Source organism: Callorhinus ursinus, unplaced genomic scaffold (assembly GCF_003265705.2).
Source record: "Callorhinus ursinus isolate GAN/ISIS: 27379988/994484 unplaced genomic scaffold, GSC_fseal_2.0 scaffold4, whole genome shotgun sequence".
NCBI lineage: Eukaryota > Metazoa > Chordata > Mammalia > Carnivora > Otariidae > Callorhinus > Callorhinus ursinus.
In genome coordinates, this window is record NW_027397066.1 from 101184493 (window position 1) to 101204421 (window position 19929).

The following is a 19929-nucleotide window of genomic DNA, read 5'->3' on the forward strand; positions in this document are numbered from 1 at the left end:
AAACCTTGTTAAAAGTCTGTGATTTTATTACTTACTACCAACATTTCTTTCTTCCTTCTCTTGTTTTCCTTTCGACTTATGTTCTTTTCCTTTTATCCTCTTTTTTGTTAACTGAATGTCTACTTTTATTCTGTTGCATTTATCTTTTCTATTTCCCTTTTTTCTCTTTTCCCTTCTTTCATGCAATTTGGAAATAAATAACTGTTCTGTAGCTTATTCTAAGTTGCTTAAGAATACAGAAACTACAGTTTTATTTCATTTTCTTCATGCAATTTAGATGGGTGCAATTCGAGTTGCAAACTGTAATCTCCACAATCAGTCGGTTGGGGAAGGAATAAGTGCTGCAATTCAGGATTTTCAAGTGAGACAGTACATTGAACAATTAAATAATTCCAGAGTTGGACTTCAGCCTGCAGTACTGCGGAGGGCCTATTGGCTTGAAGCGGGATCAGCCAATTTAGGACTCATTACTGTTGATATCGCCTTAGCTGCTGATCATCATTCTAAACATGAGGCTCAGAGACATTTCTTAGAAACTCATGATGCCAGAACTAAGAGGTAAGTGAAATTTAAGGAAGTTAATGGTCCCAAGTTCAGACAAAAATTACCTTATAATTATAGAGGAAATTCTACTGTTAGGAATGGAATAGGAACATTTTACATAAAGACTAAATATGATTGTGCTGGGTACACCTCAGTGGAGGTATAAGAACCTGATATTTAAGTAAATATGTTGTATATCTCATCTCTGATAATGGTATGGTTGATGGAAATAACACTGTTTTTTATTGTGTTTCCAAGCCCATACTATGTGTATTAGCAGTGAAATAAGTTTAAATTACTAGTTCCCAAATAACGTTTTATAGAGCACTACTCCCCTTTCTCTCTCACCACAGCCTTCCACTTTGATTTCATCATTTCTAGAAAACATCATTGCTATCACCTTGTACTCTACAAAACTCTTCCTTTTGTGAGCTCTCACAACTGCAAGGGAGACTAAGGGAATATAATCCTCAAGAAACAGTCATTAAGAAATAATTGTATCTGCCATTTAAAAAGTTGCCAGAGCCTCCTCCTAAATCATGTCCATTTAAAATGCCAGTATAACTTTTTTCCATCCCCATCTCCCTCATTATAAAGTTAATATGAGCTCATTTTAAAAATTGAGAAAACTATTATGAAATAAAGGAAAATAATTGCCATAACCTTACCACACTGAATTTGTCATATTTCTTCCCCATATTTTTAATGTATCTTTCTTATACTTGAAATCATCCTGTATTTATAATTTCTGCATGTTTGTGTTAAACTTCTATCCTAAGCATCTGCCAATATGATCGAAAATTTTATAAATTTCCTTTCAAACAAATGATAGAACACCATCAAAAAGATATATTATACTTTATTTAGCCATTGCCCTTAAATACATATATAAGTGTTTCTAAATTTTTCATTATAAATAATAGTAAGAGGAACATTTTTTTGCACATAAAATCTTTTCCCACATGTTCTTTAAATTCCCTTTAAATAGTTTCCTTAGAAGGGGAGTGTGACTGTGCTAAAAACTGGACCTTTTGATATGCATTCCCAAATTCCCAGAAAGATTATTTCACTTTATATTCCCAGTGGCTTTTTAGGAGAATCTGTGTCTCACTGCATCTTTGCTATCCTTTATGTGTTTTATGATAACTGAAAGATGATATTTCTGTTTTATTTTGCATTTCTTTATTTCTGAGATTAATACTTTTTTCATGTATTTACTGGTGGTTTTTATTTCCTCATTTGTGAATTGCATATTACTATTCTATGTATATTTATTTATTGGCATATTGGTGTATTTCTTACCAATTTTTAAGAGCTCTTTATAGATTATCTCCTTTCAGTAGTCCCTGTTGCTAATATTTTGCAATTTGTTTCATTTTTAAATTTTTTTGGTCTTATGTACAGACTTCAATTTTGTGCATTCAAATATGTCTGTTTGTAACCTTTGTAATTTCTTGTATTAATTTGAGAAAATATTTCTTTTGCTAGTAATCACATGGTACTTGTATTTTCTTATTTTTTTCTATTCCTTTTTTCTGGTTGTTAACATATAAAACTCTGTTTTTTTGTTTTTGAGGTTTTTTTTAGAGAGATAGATAATGAGAGAGCATGTGCATGGGTGCACATGGTTGGAGGGGAGGGCAGGAGCAGAGAGAGAATCTTAAGCAGGCTCCATGCTCAGCCCCGAGCCCGATGGGGAGCTCGATCTCATACTCTAAGCTTAAATCAAGAGTTGGATGCTTAACCAAGTGAGCCACCCAGGTGCCCCTCTATCTGGATTTTGAATGGTGTGTTTGTATTAATCCAGCCAAGGGTGTAAATAGATTTTTTTTTTGCAAATATGTATTCAAATACAGGGGTAAAAATTTATACCTAATACACATTTATTTTTCCATTTCATCACAAACGTTTAGATACTTTCATCTGTTAATTTCCTAAAAGAAGTATTTTTCTTGTTTTAAAAAATTATGAGTTTTTTACTGAGATTACATTAATCTTTTAAGTTACTTTAAGCCTGACGTCTTGTAAACCTGAGTATGGAAGCTCATGTGTGGGAAATAATGTTTTAAAAAAACTTTGGTTTCTTTGTTAATTATTGCTCAGGAAGCCAGTTACTATGAACAAAGTGCCTGGGTCTAATTAGGTCAGATGGTAGAACAAGGTGCTAATGAAGCGAAGGAAATGGCACCACGTGATTCAAATTCCAGGTGTTCAAGTAAATCCAACTATTTAGATTGGTCTCAGTGCTCTGTTTGGTTAAAAATTGTGAAGAATGGGATTTTATCCTACTTGCAAGCTAACAAGTTAGCCTGCCACAGTTTCACGGATGCTGCCAGAAGACACAAGACTCCTGGTCAGGGACAAAGGACTTTATTACAACAAAAGCATGAACCGGAGTCATATGTGTTTTTATGGGTTCCCTGTGCCCTCCAAGTAAGGTTGCCAGATGAAATAGAGGATGTCTAGTTAAATTTGAATTTCAGATAAACAACAAATAACTTTTTAGTATAGATGTGTCATATTGTCCCATACATTGCATAGGACTAACTTATTTTTATTTGCTATATTTGGTACCCCATTCATGAATCTTTTGGAGGTGACACAAAAAAGTCCATGATGGATGTCTGCACACAGTGGGATGCATTATAGAAGAGGAATATTGAACTTAGGGGTTCTATCACTTTTATAATAAGTGGAAGCAAACCTACTCTTTTCCAGGGTGAGACATTACCTCATCTCTTTAGGTTGTTTACTGCCTGTACAATCCCAAGCAATAGCCTGGTCAGAGCTTTGCAATCTTGGCATACCCACAAGAACAGGTAGGGATGTTTAGGGCATATTGGGAATTGCCCTCCCAACATGATAACTCATTGACCTTCAGCTTTGGCTGCCTATGTGCATATTTGTTTCCCAGGAGTTTTGGAGCCTACGTGTATTCTTTTTTGATATAACTGGAAAAGTTACTGGACACACAGGTCATTAGTTTCTTTAGTGTTTTTGAAAAGTGTGGTTCCCAAACCACCACCACCAGTGTCTCCTTGGAACTTGTTAGAAATTTACATAATCAGGTCTTACTAGACCTCAGTCAGAAACTCTGGGGGTGCAGCCCTGCTCTCCATAGTATAATAAGCCCTCCAGATAATTCTAATGCAAGCTAAAGTTTGAGAACTAGTGCATTGGATTGTAATAAAGGTAAGGAAGGGGAGCTTACATTTGTTATGCAACTTCTGTATTCCAGATTTTATATCAGGTGCTTTACATTTAATCTTCAAAACAGTCTTATTAGGTATATCAGACCACAATTTTACAGTTGAGGAAACTGAAGCTCAGAAATGTTAACTAATTGACCAAGGTCCTAGAGCTATTAAGTGGCACAGCTGGAATTTGAACCCATGTCTAGATGAATGCAAACCCATGCATTTTACTAAGCTTTGTGCTACACAAATGAGCTCAAAAAGTGTATGGAATATGTAAGGTCTTTTATTTTGTTAGTGCTTACAATAGTTTGCTGAGTGACTGAATCTTAATGCTTTAAAATAGAGAAGTGATTTGAATTTGATAACGTTTTACTAAAGTAATATGTCAGATTCTCCCTAATCCTAAGGCTTTCTCACATATTTTTCCTTCTGTCCTCTAGACTGATGTTTCACTTCTATCTTGATATAATTCATCTCATCTTTCACATCTCAAATATTACTTTTTGGAAGATTCCTTCTATTTTCCTTGTCACAATACCTTGTGTTTTTTGTTTTGTTTTTACCTTGTAGCACTCAGTATAATTTATGATTAGATATTTTTTTTTGTGGCTTGCCTTTGCCTCTGTACTCTGAACTTCATATGGATAAGACTGTGTCTGTCAGTTTCACCTAGCACAATACTAGGCACATATAAATTATGTTCAAGAAATATAAATGAGTGAATGTAAAATGAAAATGATAATACCTATTCTGTCTTCCTTGAGGGCCCTGAGGATCCAATGAGATAATGCCTGTAAAAATACTTAGAAAGACTGTTAATATGAGGTGATTTTATTATTTAAAGTTAAAAAAGAGGAATAAAAATATAGTGCCCGTATTTGAATTATATAATATTTTTTTAAGAAAGGAGAGTTAATACACTGACGGGTTTTTGTGTGGATCATTCACAGAACCCAAAAAATATTACACACATTTTCTCCCATTGTCCTAATTCTTAATACTTTGTTCAGAGTCCTTATTCCAAAATTATTACAGTTTTTTCCTCTAATAAAGAATGGGTTATTTGGGTTTTATTGAGAAATAGATTTCTTATTTGCCCTACATTTATAGTGTTTTGGTGTATTTGCCATGTGAAGTAGGCTCTGAAATGCTAACAGTGATAAGTTATGTATTTGGTATAATCTGTACCAATAATTTTGTCCATTTTTTACATTAATGTTTAAAATTTTTAGTCCTTTTGAGAATATTTACTACTGTTTTTAAATGGAACTTAAATGTCTGATCTTTATATTTGCTTCTTTTTAGTTTTTTTTTAGGTATGCTGTATCTCTCTTTCTGTTCCTACTTATTTTCATCTCATCGTGGTGAGACTATTTTTTTTTAAGAAGACAAAATGGTTAGACACTCCACAGTAAAATAAGCTTTTGTGTTTGTGTTTACCTTGTCTTTTAAAAATATTAACAATTAATTTTAATTAATTATCTGCCAAAAAGTTTATTTCCTAATGAGTTTTTGTTATGGTGTTGCTTTTGTTTGTTTTGTCTTGGGTTCTGTTTAGGTTGTGGTTTTTGTGGCCAGACGATACCCTGAAGAATAAGAGGTGTAGGAACAAGTGTGGTTGTCTCGGTGGCTGCAGATTCTTTGGTGGCACAGTAACTGGCCTAGATTTCTTCAAACTTGAAGAGTTGACACCTTCCAGTAGTTCTGCATTTTCAAGCACGAGTGCAGAGTCTGATATGTATTATGGACAGTCTCTGCTACAGCCTGGAGAATGGATTATTACTAAAGAAATTCCCAAAATTGTAGATGGTAATGTGTTATTTTGTTACTTGTACTAATCTTTTTTATCTTTATCCTTATGCCATGCTGAGAGAAGTTCAGTGTTACTTTGTTCAACTCAATTCTTTGAGTGGTCTTATAGGTAGGATTCAGTTTAATCTTCCTTTGTTTTGCAGGTGATTTAACTAAAGCCAGAGAAGACTAGTGAGTTTTTTACAGTTACACAAGGCAAAAGTAGGTCTACCCTTCAGATCTATTGTTGACATTGGTGATTTTCCTAGCTTATTCTGAGTATTTCCTTATATATCATTTTCCTAGACCTCAGCTTCCAGAGATTTACTTAAGAATAGCTGTGCTTCAAGGTAACAGTTGTTTTACCAGTTTACTTTTATAGGAAAACTTAGTAGTAATATTTATACTGTTGGCCCTCATATTACCAGCTATTTCACAAGATATTCTTTTATCACTAAAATTGAACATGTCAAGAAGAGAAATGTGGCTTTAGACCCTGTAGGATAACTTTGCAAATACATAAGTGTGTGATATGAGCTGTAAATGGTGGCTTTCAGCATACTAGATTTAGATTTATCTAGCATCTTTTCTCTGAAGACTTCAGAAGTGGATTTTCCTTTGGGGTTTTTAGTTGTATGTTCCCACAGTTAAGTGCAGTATTTACTTCTTAAGTTGTCATGCTGTCAAGAAGTGAAATGTGGAAAAATCTTGGTATTTTATATTTTATATTAGCCTTTTCCCCTTTATTCAAAAACATTAACAGCACTGCCTTTTGTCAGTGGACAAAAAGGGAGAAAAGAAGTTTCAACTTTAAAAGTTCATTGATTTCCCATGTGTAAGGAGCTCTTAGAAGAAAGAGCTGGACTGCATATACCAAGTTCTTGCTTTATGATTTTTCACTAAATATTAATACATAAGTATGTACATCTTATTTAAGGTTGTTTAACTTCAGCAATTTTGCCTAGAATAAGAGCAGATTATCCTATAAAATCTGCAAACATCAAAAGTTCTTGACATTTAAAGGATAGGGAAGATGCTAAATAAAATATATCATTTTTCTTACAATATTACTTTATTACATTTGAATGTTTGTTTTTAAAGGTTTTCACAGGTATTTTCTCATTTAATCTTTAAGCTACCATGTGAGTTCTGTATTTTCCTTGTTTATAGTGAAGAAAGTGAGGCTCATCACTGAGAGGGAGTTGCACGAAGTCAAATGGCTAAGCAGAAACTAGAATCAGGGCCATCAAAGCCACTTCAGTGTTCTTTCTACCATACTACAGCTGGCACTAATTATAAACACTGCTTGATTTTCTGATCTGCAGATCAAAGTTTAACCATCACAAAGGGAAGGAAGAAAATCTACAGGGAATTTACACATGGTATAAAAGAGGGAAGAGAGCAAATTCTCTAACTGAAAAAAGCAAAGCTCATTATAACTCTTATAATGTATAATAGAGATTGTATCTCCTATTGATTCTTTCAGGAGTGAGCTATAATTCCCAAATCACTATGAGTTTACTATAGAATTAACCCCTATGTAAGTATCTGACTTCTGATTGTTGAAGTTTCTAGGAGCCAAGTATAGATAAGCAGTATTAGGATACAATCAAGAGGGCACATGGTAGAATGCAGGATTTCCTTGGAAGGTCAGTGACCACTAGTTTCCCACCACTTAGAAGTGAATGAAACCCATTTTTCTTCTGACATTTATTCTGATTTTTCCATTTGTGATAGTAGAAGTGAATAATATTACTATATTATAAGTTCTTAAGTCTTCTTTCCCTTAAATTCCATCTAGAACTGTATTCTGCTTGGAGAGGTGTTTTCTCCTACTAACAGGTTCTTCTTTCTTGGGTAACACAGGGATGGCTGGAGGAGAATAGAAACTGGGCAGGAGTTTTTGTTTGTTTGTTTTGTTTTTTAATCTAAGCAATTTAGAACTCTCCTTTCATCCCCTCACCCCCAGTTTACATAACATGTCTTATAAAAGGCTGAGGAAATGTTCCACATTAAAGAGTACATGACAACTGAATGCAATAATATATGATCCTAGATTGAATCTTGTACTAGAGGGGGCAGAGGTGCTTTAAAGGACATTATTGGGTCAATTGAGAAAACTGGAAGGCACATGGTAGATTAGATAACAGTATTGTATGAATACTAAATTTACCAAGTTAATAATTATATAGTTATTACATATTATTCTTCAGAAATAAACACTTAACTATCTAGGATAAAAGGTCACTATGTCTGCAAATTGCTCTCAATTCAAAAAGTTTTATGCATATATTATATATATTAGAGCAAATGTGGCAAAATGTTTAAAATAGGTATTCCGAGTAAAAGATAATATGGTGGCTTGGAATTATTCTTTAAAGTTTTCTGTAAGTTTGACAATTTTCAAATAAAGTTTAAAAAAATAAGAAAAAATTCACTGTCTATGGACTCTGGACCCATACTTAAAGTAGATATCTTTCTATAGTGTTTAGGGTATTGCTATGTGAAATTGGATATTTGTGCTTTTAAAAAATGATTATATTTATAAAAATAGGGAATTGGATTAAGGGCTCTTATTTTTCATAAATTGCTTTTGAAATTATTATGTTCATGTAACCTACTTTTTTGTTTGTTTATTCAGGTAATGTGAATGGCATGAAGAGGAAAGAATGGGAAAACAAATCAGTGGGAATAGAAGTAGAAAGAAAAACTCAGCACCTTAGTCTTCAAGTACCATTACGATCTCATAGCTCATCCTCTTCCTCAGAAGAGAATAGTAGTTCTAGTGCTGCACAGCCTTTATTGGCCGGAGAAAAGGAAAGTCCCTCTTCTGTTGCTGATGACCATTTGGTCCAAAAAGAATTCTTGCATAGTGCAAAAAGAGAGGATGGTCAAGTAGGGTCAGTATTCAATTATATTTAGAAAATAGATTGGAAATTATAATAAGATTATAATTACTTAAAATTTTGGCAAGAAAAACTTTTCCCTCTCAACTACTCCACTATAGAAAATTCTTTTCTCCTCCTGAACATATTTTTAAATGTCCATTTGCTGTTGTCTTGCTAATTATAAAATTAATACATATATATTCATTCCAGAAATAGGAAAATACAGAAAAATGTAGTGAAAATAAATATTTCTTGTCATACCACAGATATGAAAATTTTAGATTTTCCTCCAACCTCCTTGGCTATTCCTTCTTATTCCCTATTTCCATGTCCTCCATTTTTTTCCCTCCACTTCTTCTTTTTCTTCCTCTTACAGCCTGCCATTTGTTAGATGTTCTGGATACTCAGGACTCTGTTCTGTGCCTTTATCTCCACTCACTCTATACTGTTTCCCTAGACAGTCTCAGTAACTGTTTGGCTTCAATTGTGATCTATAGCCAACATCTTTTAAATGTAAAACTCTAGCCAAAACTTTGGTCCCTGTAGGCGCAGCTACCTTTTTGATATTTCTACTTGTATGTTTCATGGAGACTTTAAACTCAGCCCATAAAAAGTGACCTTGCGTGACCAAAGCCCTTGTAGATTTTGTTGGACAAACTTTTAAAGAATGTAAAAAAAAAAAGTTATAAATGTATTAGTGTCTAGGAATTATGGATGGAAGATTATACTTTGGGTTTAAGTTTTTATTATGTTTTAAACTGCCTTAATTTTTTTTGGAACTACATGGGGTATGAACATATATTGTGCTGTTTTGTTACTTTGTATAGATATTTCATTGTAAAATTTTAGATTTTCCTTTATTTATAAAATAAATGATTAAGATTACTATAAAAATTTTATAAGTACTTCTGTTTATACTTAAATTATACAATGTACAGTAATGGTAATAACTTTGCTTTCCATTTTAGTATTCCTACAGAAATTTCAGGAAACAGCCCTGTATCTCCTAATACTCAGGAAAAGTCAGTAGGTCAATCTCCTTTGAGATCTCCCTTGAAACGACAAGCCTCTGTATGTTCCACTCGACTTGGGAGTACCAAGAGCCTTACTGCTGCTTTTTATGGGGACAAGCAACCTGTTACAGTTGGAGTCCAGTTTAGTAGTGATGTCTCCCGAAGTGATGAAAATGTATTAGACTCACCAAAGCAGAGAAGAAGTTTTGGTTCATTTCCATACACACCATCGGCAGACTCCAATTCATTTCATCAATATCGGTCAATGGATTCCAGCATGTCAATGGCTGATAGCGAAGCCTACTTTTCTGCAGCTGAAGAATTTGAGCCCATTAGCAGTGATGAAGGCCCTGGAACTTATCCAGGTAGAAAAAAGAAGAAAAAGCAAACACAGCAGATTGACTACAGTAGGGGTTCCATATATCACAGTGTGGAGGGACCACTTACTGGCCATGGAGAAAGCATTCAGGATCCCCGAACTCTGCCATTCAAAACTCATCCTTCCCAGGCTTCATTTGTTTCTGCATTAGGTGGAGAAGATGACGTTATAGAACATCCATATGTTGTAGAGGTTGAGAAAACAGTAGAGAGTGAACAGATTACTTCTCAACAACCTGTGATGAATTGTTACCAGACTTACCTTACTCAGTTCCAGGTACTTAATTGGTCAGTGAAGCACCCTACTAACAAAAGAACCTCTAAGTCCTCATTGCATCGTCCCCTCGATCTTGATACTCCAACCAGTGAAGAAAGTTCATCATCATTTGAACAGCTTTCTGTTCCAACTTTTAAGGTATAAACCAGATCATTGGTTTCCACTGATAGGTTTACTTAGATAAATCAATTTTTAAGATGTTTCCAAAAGTATTCTCTCAGTCGTTTTAACTATCTCTCTAGAAGAAGAAATTTTTGAAGTCATGGCTTCATGTGTGACAATAAATCTCAGGGTTACTGATGAGTATTATAAATTTAAACATCTCAAATTGAGGAATAGTTTCAGACTTGATTGCCACAATGTTAGTCAATTAACATATAGTCTCTATATTATGCTCTAAGATTAGGAACAAGTTTATGAATTCAAACTTTTGTGTGTCTTAAAAATAAAATTTTGAAATTATTTTTAATAGCTGGTGTTCTTTCTACTTAATCTGTAACTGCTGCTGTGCAAATCCAATTCCATGCACTTGACATTTGAGATCTTATAATTTAGCAGGAATTGGTTATTGTCCATTTCTGTAATGAATTCTGTAAATAGCTTTTTAAAGGAAAACTGAAAATACATCAAAATAAATTTAGTGATAATAACCAATGCGAAAACTATTTTTATAAAATTATACATTTATAAGAGATTTTTTATGATTTTAAAGAACAAAATTAAGCAAGTCAGATCTTATGGAAGGAACTGAATAACAGTGTGTAGGAATCTTATATGGTATATACTTACATAAGCATATACACTTATTTAAAGTGTCTAAATGTTAATTTATTCACTCTTAATTCAAATATTTATTATATACTACTGTTTGCCAGGCATTTGATATACAGTGATGAGGAAAACAGACATAGGACTTAGAGTTTAGGTGTGGGAGACAGTTAATAGATAAAACAGATAAGTATATGATTACAAGTTGAGAAGAGTCTTATGAAGATAATCCAAAGATGCTGGGATAGAGAATAATGGTGGGGTGGAGCTACCTATATTGTGTTGACATGAGAGGTCTATCTGAGGAGGTAATATTTAAACTGAAACTTAAAGTATGAGAAGGAATTGATGATGGGGATACCTAGGCACAGGAAGGAGTCTTGCTAAAATTCTAAAGTGGAAAAAAGTCAGTGCACATCAGTAAGTTAGCAGGGACACTGCTCATTTTGAGGCTAAAGACCTAAATAAACAAAGACCAGATCATTAAGGACTTATAGACCATGGTGTATCAGTAGTTACAATTTCATTGAAATTTCATTAGGAAACTTGTGAGAGCTTTAAGGAAATGTGATCTCATGTACTTTGGCTACTGAGTGGAATTGAACTGTCATGAAGCAGAAGAAGAAGTGGGGTGATCACTTAGAAAGCTGTGGGCAGCAGTCTGTGCAAGAGATTTTAGGACTGGATTTAAGTAATGCTGGAAATGTGATAAATGGAGTTGGAATATATATATATATGCATTTGAGCAATATGTGTTGAAGGAAGAAGAAACATTAGTGACAGTTACAAAGTTTTGTTTTTGGTTTTGTTTTGTTTTTTTAAAGGTTTATTTATTTGAGAGAGAGGTAGGCAGAGAGAGCATGAGCAGGGGGAGGGGCAGAGAGGGACAAGCAGACTCCCTGCTGAGCAGGTAGTCAGTCTCAGGACTCCATCCTAGGACCCTGAGATCATGACCTGAGCCAAAGGGAGATGCTTAACCAGCTGAACCACCCAGTACCCCCAAAGTTTTTGTTTTAAGGTTGTGCCACTTCTTGCCCAATATAAATTGCCCATGTTATGACTTCAAAATGTTCTCTTTTTTCCATGTGAAAGTATGTTGGTATATGGATTTTCCAGTATAAAGCTCAGTGGTACTTCCAATACAGAATTGTACCTAAGAGGTTAGAATTATTTTAGTATTTTCAATAAATCTTTCTACTTTGATTAGACAGTCAAATCTCTGAACTAAATAAGTCAAGGAAGGAGTTCATATCTTTAGATCAAAATAGAATATAGGTGGTAAGAAAGTTATTTTTCTCTATTAAATCTGAATAACTAACATATAAAAGGGGTCAGTTTCGTTTGAATAATCAAATGCATTATTTTATTTGTTTTCTTTTATGGACATACAATACAAGTTAGTTTTTCCTATAATTTAATGTTTCTCTGGGATTCTTCCTCACTTAAAAGTTGATTGTGCCAGGAGAAGATTCTAAAATTAGTTTAAGAAATGCTCAGTTTGATAAGGAATTTGGGAGGAAAGACATTTGAAGCACTTACCTTTAAGCTTTAGTTGTATAGTCTTTTACCCTCATTGTTGAATCCTCATAGTCTTGCCCTGTCATTTGTCTGAATAATCAGAAAATGAAATTGCCAATTACATATTTTATCTGATTTTTCTCAATTTGTTAAGTATTTTTGTTAAGATTTATTAGAGAGAGAGAGAGAGAGTGGGTGGAGGGGCAGAGAGAGAGGGAGAGAGAATCCCTACGCATGGCTCAATCTCACGATCCTGAGATCATGACCTGAGCTGAAACCAAGAGACAGGCACTCAACCAACTGAGCCATCCAGGCACCTCTGTCTGTTAAATATTTTTATTGTACATATCAAAGTCATATTAACAAGGTAATCTGGATATTCACAAATAACAGTTGATAGCATAAAATTAGAGAACAAATAACATTAAGATTCTAGACTGTGAGTAATGTTTTATATTATTTTAGGTTATCAAACAGGGGCTCACAGCTAATTCTTTACTAGACAGAGGAATGCAACTTTCAGGATCAACTTCGAAGTGAGTAAAAGTTACATACTTTTGAAGTTCAAAGTCAGTCTTTCTTGATTATTAGATATGTGGCATTTATCCTGAGAAATAACCATTCTTTACTTGACTATAAACTTTATTATTTATTTATTTAAAAAATGTTCCCTTCTAATTCTTTCTTTGACCCATGGCTTATTTAGAAATGCAATGCTTAATTTCCACGTATTTGAGAATTTTAAAAGATACCATTTCATTTTGTAATCACATAGTATGTTCTTTATAATTTTGATCTTTACATTTGTTGAGACTTGTTTTGTACCCCAGCTTGTAGTCTGTATTGGTGAGTGTTCGCAAGCAGTAGAAAAGAGTGTTTTTGCAGTTGCTGGATGGAGTATTATTTCATTTTTTTTTTTACAGCTTCTCATTTTTATTTATCCATTCTTACAAATAACATTTCATTGGCCATCATGTGGGAGGAATTGTCCAGGGCCTTGGGAAAATGAACAAATAAGATTAGTTCTGGAACATTTTTTTTTAGATTTTATTTATTTGACAGAGAGAGAGACTACGGGAGCACACAAGCAGGGGAGGGGTCCGCAGGCAGAGGAAGAGGGAGAAGCAGGCTCCCCATTGAGCAGCGAGCCCGATGAGGGGCTCAATCCCAGGACCCTGGGATCATGACCTGAACCAAAGGCAGACACTTAAACCCACTGAGCCACCCAGGCACCCTGGAACAGTTTTAAAAAATGAAGTAATTACCGTAAATAATTCAACTCTATTGTCTGTCATGGCTTTGCCAACATTTCTAAGCAGCCACTAGCATTTCTGTTGGACATAATGAGCAAGCCATAACTTGGCATATTGAAATTGGCAACTACCAAGAATTCAGTTTTGTAGTTTTCATATTTTGGAAAAGCCCCATCAAGTAAATATATCAGCATTTTTTTTCTTACTTGATGTATTAACCATCTTTGATCAGTTTGCATTTTTGCACCTCACTTATCTCTGCAAAGCATTTGGGACATAAAATATCTAATCTGATTCCATGAAAATTTTAGTTGAAATAAATGTATATTTGAGTGGCATTCATCTTAAGGAAATTCTAACTTCTGATCTTTTTCATGGTGTTTTTAATATGTATTTACTTATTAAATTGTATAGTACACCATATACTCCTCTGGAAAAGAAAACTGTTGATAACACAGATGATGAAACGTTGACAGAAGAGTGGACCCTGGATCAACCAGTCTCTCAGACCAGGACCACAGCCATAGTTGAAGTAAAAGGGACTGTTGATATTGTTCTGACTCCTCTGGTGGCTGAAGCTTTAGACAGGTATTAATTTTGTTGAAAAACATAATTTTTAACTACTATTTTATAAAATGATTAAGCATATGTGATATGTGTTCATGAAGAAGATGTTGATGATGGCTATTTTGGTTGAACAAAGATGAAAATATGTTTTAAAAGGTCTGTTATCATTTGTTACTTTTTCAGGATAAATTCTATTGCAATATTAAAATAATTATATTGCATTATATTTTCCATTTTTTGCTTTGGGCTGATAAGCATAAAATGATCAAACACCCAGGAACTAATTATTATTTTTTATATTCTTACTACTATCCAGTCAATGAAGGGATAAAGGGGAAATAATAGATTACTTTGTCCTGCAAGGAGCTTATAGTCTATCAAGGGAGATAAAACTACCATGGATGAAATCTAGAATGGAACATAATGGAACAGTTTAGATAAACTAGGCCATAGTATTAAGTGATATTTAAGTTTTTCATTTACTGTTTTTCTTCCCTCAGGTACATTGAAGCAATGGTTCATTGTGCTAGTACCCGCCATCCAGCTGCAATTGTAGATGATCTCCATGCCAAAGTCCTCAGGGAGGCTGTCCAAAATAGCAAGACTACCTTCTCAGAAAATGTAAGAACTTTATATTCAATGAATTTAGCAAATTGAGTACTCTTCATGTATGCATGATATCTGAACTTGAAAAAAAAATTGAATATTAAAATTTTATCGCCATTTAAATTGGAATACATGGACGTTTCTAAATAGTCTTTATATGTTATTGGCTCCTTAAGAGATACCATATATAACTATACTATGGATTAAATAGCAATAAAATATTTATTAAATTTGTAGTTTTATTTTTTCTTTTATTTCAGAAGTAGCTTAATTGTAAGCCTTTCCTAAAGAACTTTGGTCCTAAGTGAATGAGCATTCTTCCCTGGTACATTCATTTTCTAAGAAAGCAATGCTGATATTATTTTGGCTTTTCTCTGTGATTAGATCATTTGTATCTTAATATTTTTAGATTATTTTTGTTCACTTCAGTGAATCAAGTCCTCATCTGCTGGTGTGTGGAGTCTACTTATGCTGGAGTTCTAGCTATGGGGCCAGTTTCTTAGCAATCATATCCTGATGCTCCATTTGACTTTCCATTTTATCCGGGTCATATTTGGGCTAGAGACCAGAGGCATGGTAAAGTGAGGCTGATTATTTTTAATGATCCAACTATTCAAAACATTGGCATTTCATGTGATATAGGTAGTTAGGGTCGAGGTGCACACATCTTACTACTATTGTAAGAAATTTGAAAATATTCTCAGTCAACAAGGAGCCAATTATCAAATCCAAAATATGCTGTCAAATAAATACATTTTAGTAATTCTAAAATAATACTTACGCCATTTTTTTTTTCTGTTCCCCTGTAGACTGGTTTCACTTTATTTTATATCACTTCTCTCAGCCCTGAAGCTTCTGGTATTTTTCCTACCTTTTCAAAGCTAAACTGGATGGCAGCTGGCATATAGATGGGCATAAGGGAGCACAGTGAATAAGCAAGTTGCTATTGTGGATGTTGTGAAAATTATGAAAGTTCTGTGAAATAACAATTCTGCTTTAATTTCTTTAGCTATCTTCCAAACCAGATGTTAGAGGAACAAAAACTGAACATGCCACCATAGGAACGACTACCCAAGGACAAGCACAGACAAATCTTGTGATGAAGCAAGATAATGTAACAATTAAAGGTCTTCAGGCTAATGTTAGCATACCAAAGGTAACAATTCAATATTTTAAAAAAATTTTCCTGGAAGAGGAGAACATTTTGGTGGTTTTTATCCTTTGTATTTACTAAACTGAATGGTGGTAGAATAGATCATAATATCAAAAATACATATCTTATTCCTTTGATGATCTAATATAAAAATTAATAATAGAAATAGTTTACATAAGTGGGATATTAGGTAGTATTTGCTAAAATATTCCCCTCCCTCCAGTAACAATTGAATTATGATTACTTTATGAGTTTGTGTTTATATATACCATTCCTAACAGTAGTTTTTCATTTTCCTGGATATCTTTATGTTTAAGTGATAATATCTCACTTTTCATCTCTGAAATTTATGACATTTTGTGTGTTAGGTAAACTTATGTTTGTTACAAGCCTCAGTGGAAGAATCTCCAAGTACAGCTCCTAGTAAAAGTGTGACTCATGTTTCTCTAGTAGCATTGTGTTTTGACAGAATTGCTACGCAAGTTCGTATGAACAGGTAAGAAAGATTTTAATTTGAGCCGTAATTTTCTTGTTGGATGTCAAAGCAAGCCATAACCATTTTAATACATATCTGAAAATTCTAATGTTAAAACTCAAAATTGGTATTGGAATTTCAAATATCACTGTAGATTAACAAAGTAGGTTTTTAAAAGTTGGTACTGTTTTTACTCATAACTTTTTCAGTAAACACTGAAAAATTTAGTAATATTGGTTTAATTAAAACAGTGGAATTTTTTTTAAAACTGCTTACTAAATGTTTTTATTGAACTATATTATTTAAATGTTCACCATCATACTTTTTTTTTTCTTTTTCCATAAAGAGGTGTGGTTGAAGAGACTTCAAATACAGAACCTGGTAGAACATCAAATTTTGATAGGTATGTCCATGCCACTAAGATGCAGCCTCAGTCATCTGGATCTCTCAGATCAAATGCTGGAGCAGAAAAAGGCAAAGAAATTGCAGCCAAGTTAAATATTCATCGAGTTCATGGGCAGCTTAGGGGTCTTGATACAACAGGTAGGATTCTACAACAAATGTTTTTTTCTTTGACACATATAAATGTAAGAGGATTTTGCAAAAGAAGGCATGATTTTTTTCAAATATTGCTATAATTTGAATATTTTATAAGAGAAAGGCATTTCTGCATATATTGAACACATGGTATTTAATCTTTACTCATGTTCTATGAGAATGGAAGGTAAACTTTGATAGGACAGTAAGTGGTATGGCCCAAATTAAAGGCACTGCTTCTATCCCCTGTTTTCTTCATTGTATCTGCTTGCTCATTATAGAAGAGGGAGTATGATCTTTATCGTCTTTCTTACTTTTTAAAATCGTTCTGTTGGCACAACTTCATTAAAAAGAATTAATTGCAATATCAAAAGCAGATGGTCAAGTCTGTAAAATACAGTAGCAATTAGAATGATAGATTTGGCTATGCCTCTTAAAATCCCTGGTGAGGTGAAAGAGAAAACTAGAGATGTCACATATCCTTTTAATATTTTTGATGTGATTCAGTACCTTTAGAAGCTTAAATGATCTCAGACTGTCAGAGATTCAATCTAGAAAACACTGAGTTTGTTAGTCTTATTTGAGACGATTTGCTACACTAAAATCTACATGTGGGACAGATGACCAATCCTGAATGAACAAATGATTACCTTGAATTTGCTCATTATATTCTATAGGCTCTGAAGTTCCCATGATTCTTGTCTGTGTTCTGGGTCTGTATAACTGTTGTGGCTTTCTCAAAGCTTATTTCACCATCCTTGTGTTTGAGAGCAAAGCATTTGACCTGAGGATTCCAAATAAAGAGACTTTTCTTGGCTACCTGAGATCTCTCATCCTAAAGCTGGTACAAAATACAGTGGCTTCAATATAAAAACTTTTCTCAGCTCTGTAGTTTGCACTGGTAACCAGTTTGCACTTGCATAAGAGCATAAGAAGTAACTAAATAGAATTTTGAAAAGCACACTATGCAGAAAAAAGTCATCAAAGACAAAACATTGTATAAAAATGCAGGGAAAAATGTAATTGTCTTTGCTTATATGTTCATAATCCTTTCATCTGTGAAAAGATTCTCAATAATCTAATGAAATTTGTTACCTATAGGGAGAGGGAGTGGATTCCTGGGTGTGATTGTCAGAGGCTTTTCATTGTATACCCTTTCACACGTTTTGGATCTTTGATCTGTGCAAGTGTATTACTTAGTCAAAAAATTTAAGTTTAATCCTCACCTTATACATCATAATAAATTCATGGAATTAAAGGCAAATATAAAAAATAAATAATGAGAAAATCATAGAAAAATTCAAGTGAATATTTACTCTCTGATCAGGAAGATTTTCTAACCATAAATGTGAAATATAGTATTTTCATATGATGGAGTATTATATAACTATTATAATAATATCTTTGAAGAATTTTTAATGCCCTCAGGAAGTTATAATGGTTTACTGTCACTTGAAATATGGGAAACAAAGCTGGTTGGTTTCTAAAATCTCTAAAAAGCTAGAAGGAAATTTAATTTGAATGTAAACAAGTTATCTCTGGGTGGTAAATTTACATGGTTTTTTTTTTCAAATCTTTTTTTTTTGCTTTTCTGTATTTACTAGCTGTAATCAGAGAAAGAAATGAAAAAAAGTAAATAAAATACAAACCTTTGCCAGACATGCAGGATATTAGTTTCCATATTGCATATTGTAAGTGGTGGAATTATGGCAATGTCTGTTATGAATTGTAATTATATAAAATGTATTATCATAAAGCAGTCCTTTAGTAAAAGCTATAATTTTTCTATTTTCTAATGTTTTTCCTGTAGCTGGGTAATTAGAATGATTTCTTATTTTGTAAGATGATGAGAAAGTATTTAAAAATAGTTTACCATGAAGTTGAATTGTTCAGGAGCTTTTTTTAATAGATTTTTAGAGTACCCTATAATCTTTCAGAAATGAATTCATTCTGCCTCTGAGCAATTATTTCTCAATTATGGAATCTTTTTTTTCTCCCTTTTACTTCAATGTGATTCTGGCATTTTTTAAACTGTAGACATTATACATTATTTTCGAAGTTGGTTGTCTCATTTATCTTTCTTTTTGGCAGACTATTAAGATATCTTTTTAAGACAGACACGGTGCCAAATGTTTACTTTTTTTTTTTTTTTAATAAAAACCTCTCTGCCTTTAAAAATGGTCATTTTGTTCTCTTTTGATAATAGATATTGGTACCTGTGCCATCACTGCTATTCCTTTTGAGAAGTCCAAAGTTTTATTTACTCTGGAAGAGTTGGATGAGTTTACTTTTGTGGATGAAACTGATCAGCAAGCTGTTCCAGATGTAACTCGAATAGGTCCCAGCCAAGAAAAATGGGGTTGGATAATGTTTGAATGTGGACTTGAAAACTTAACCATAAAAGGTAAGCATTTTTTTTTTCATTTCTGCTTAAGTGAGGTACAAATTGGCCCCACATTGCTGAAATGTTTTGAACAATTGAACAATTGTGACTTTTAATAACCTGAATCAGTATATTTAAGCAGAAAGTTGGGACCTGGGATTTTTTACCAGAGTGGGTGCCCTATCCCAATTGTGTAAGTGGGACTTCCCCTTCAATGTGTGATTAAAAACTAACAGAGCATGTAGAAATACCAAAAAAAAAAAAAAAATCACTGTTTGAACAAAAAAATCTGTGGTTCAGAAAAAGAATTTTGAATAAAATGTAGAGCCACCCAGCTTTTGAAAGTTTGGTCTTTGGAAACTGGATTTTTGATTAGTAGAGCCTTGCAGGATGAAAATACTATAAATCCTTTATTCAGTGACAGACTGACTTACAGTTATATACAGTTTTCTTTTACATTATTGAGTAATATATAAAAAAAAAGGAAGGCTGAGTTATATATAAGACTTTTAGGTTAGTCATATATATATATATATATATATATATATATAATAGTAGTCGAGTATGCCTACAGTTCTTTAC

The 19929-nt window shown here is 33.3% G+C and overlaps 1 protein-coding gene across 10 annotated transcripts in view; it reads left to right on the forward strand.

The window, feature by feature from the left end:
• BLTP1 (bridge-like lipid transfer protein family member 1) overlaps positions 1 to 19929 on the forward strand; it is a 207764-nt gene that overhangs the window by 80423 nt on the left and 107412 nt on the right. For all 10 annotated transcript variants that reach the window (XR_012378024.1, XM_073892215.1, XM_073892217.1 and 7 more), the window contains exons 26-36: positions 278 to 558; positions 5299 to 5549; positions 8173 to 8431; positions 9388 to 10225; positions 12839 to 12909; positions 14041 to 14214; positions 14694 to 14814; positions 15809 to 15955; positions 16321 to 16448; positions 16774 to 16970; positions 19171 to 19368. Coding sequence is in view for 9 of the 10 variants with exons in the window: in XM_073892215.1 (XP_073748316.1) it covers positions 278 to 558; positions 5299 to 5549; positions 8173 to 8431; positions 9388 to 10225; positions 12839 to 12909; positions 14041 to 14214; positions 14694 to 14814; positions 15809 to 15955; positions 16321 to 16448; positions 16774 to 16970; positions 19171 to 19368 (2665 nt within the window). In the remaining variant the exon portion in view is untranslated. The remainder of the gene's footprint in view (positions 1 to 277; positions 559 to 5298; positions 5550 to 8172; positions 8432 to 9387; positions 10226 to 12838; positions 12910 to 14040; positions 14215 to 14693; positions 14815 to 15808; positions 15956 to 16320; positions 16449 to 16773; positions 16971 to 19170; positions 19369 to 19929) is intronic.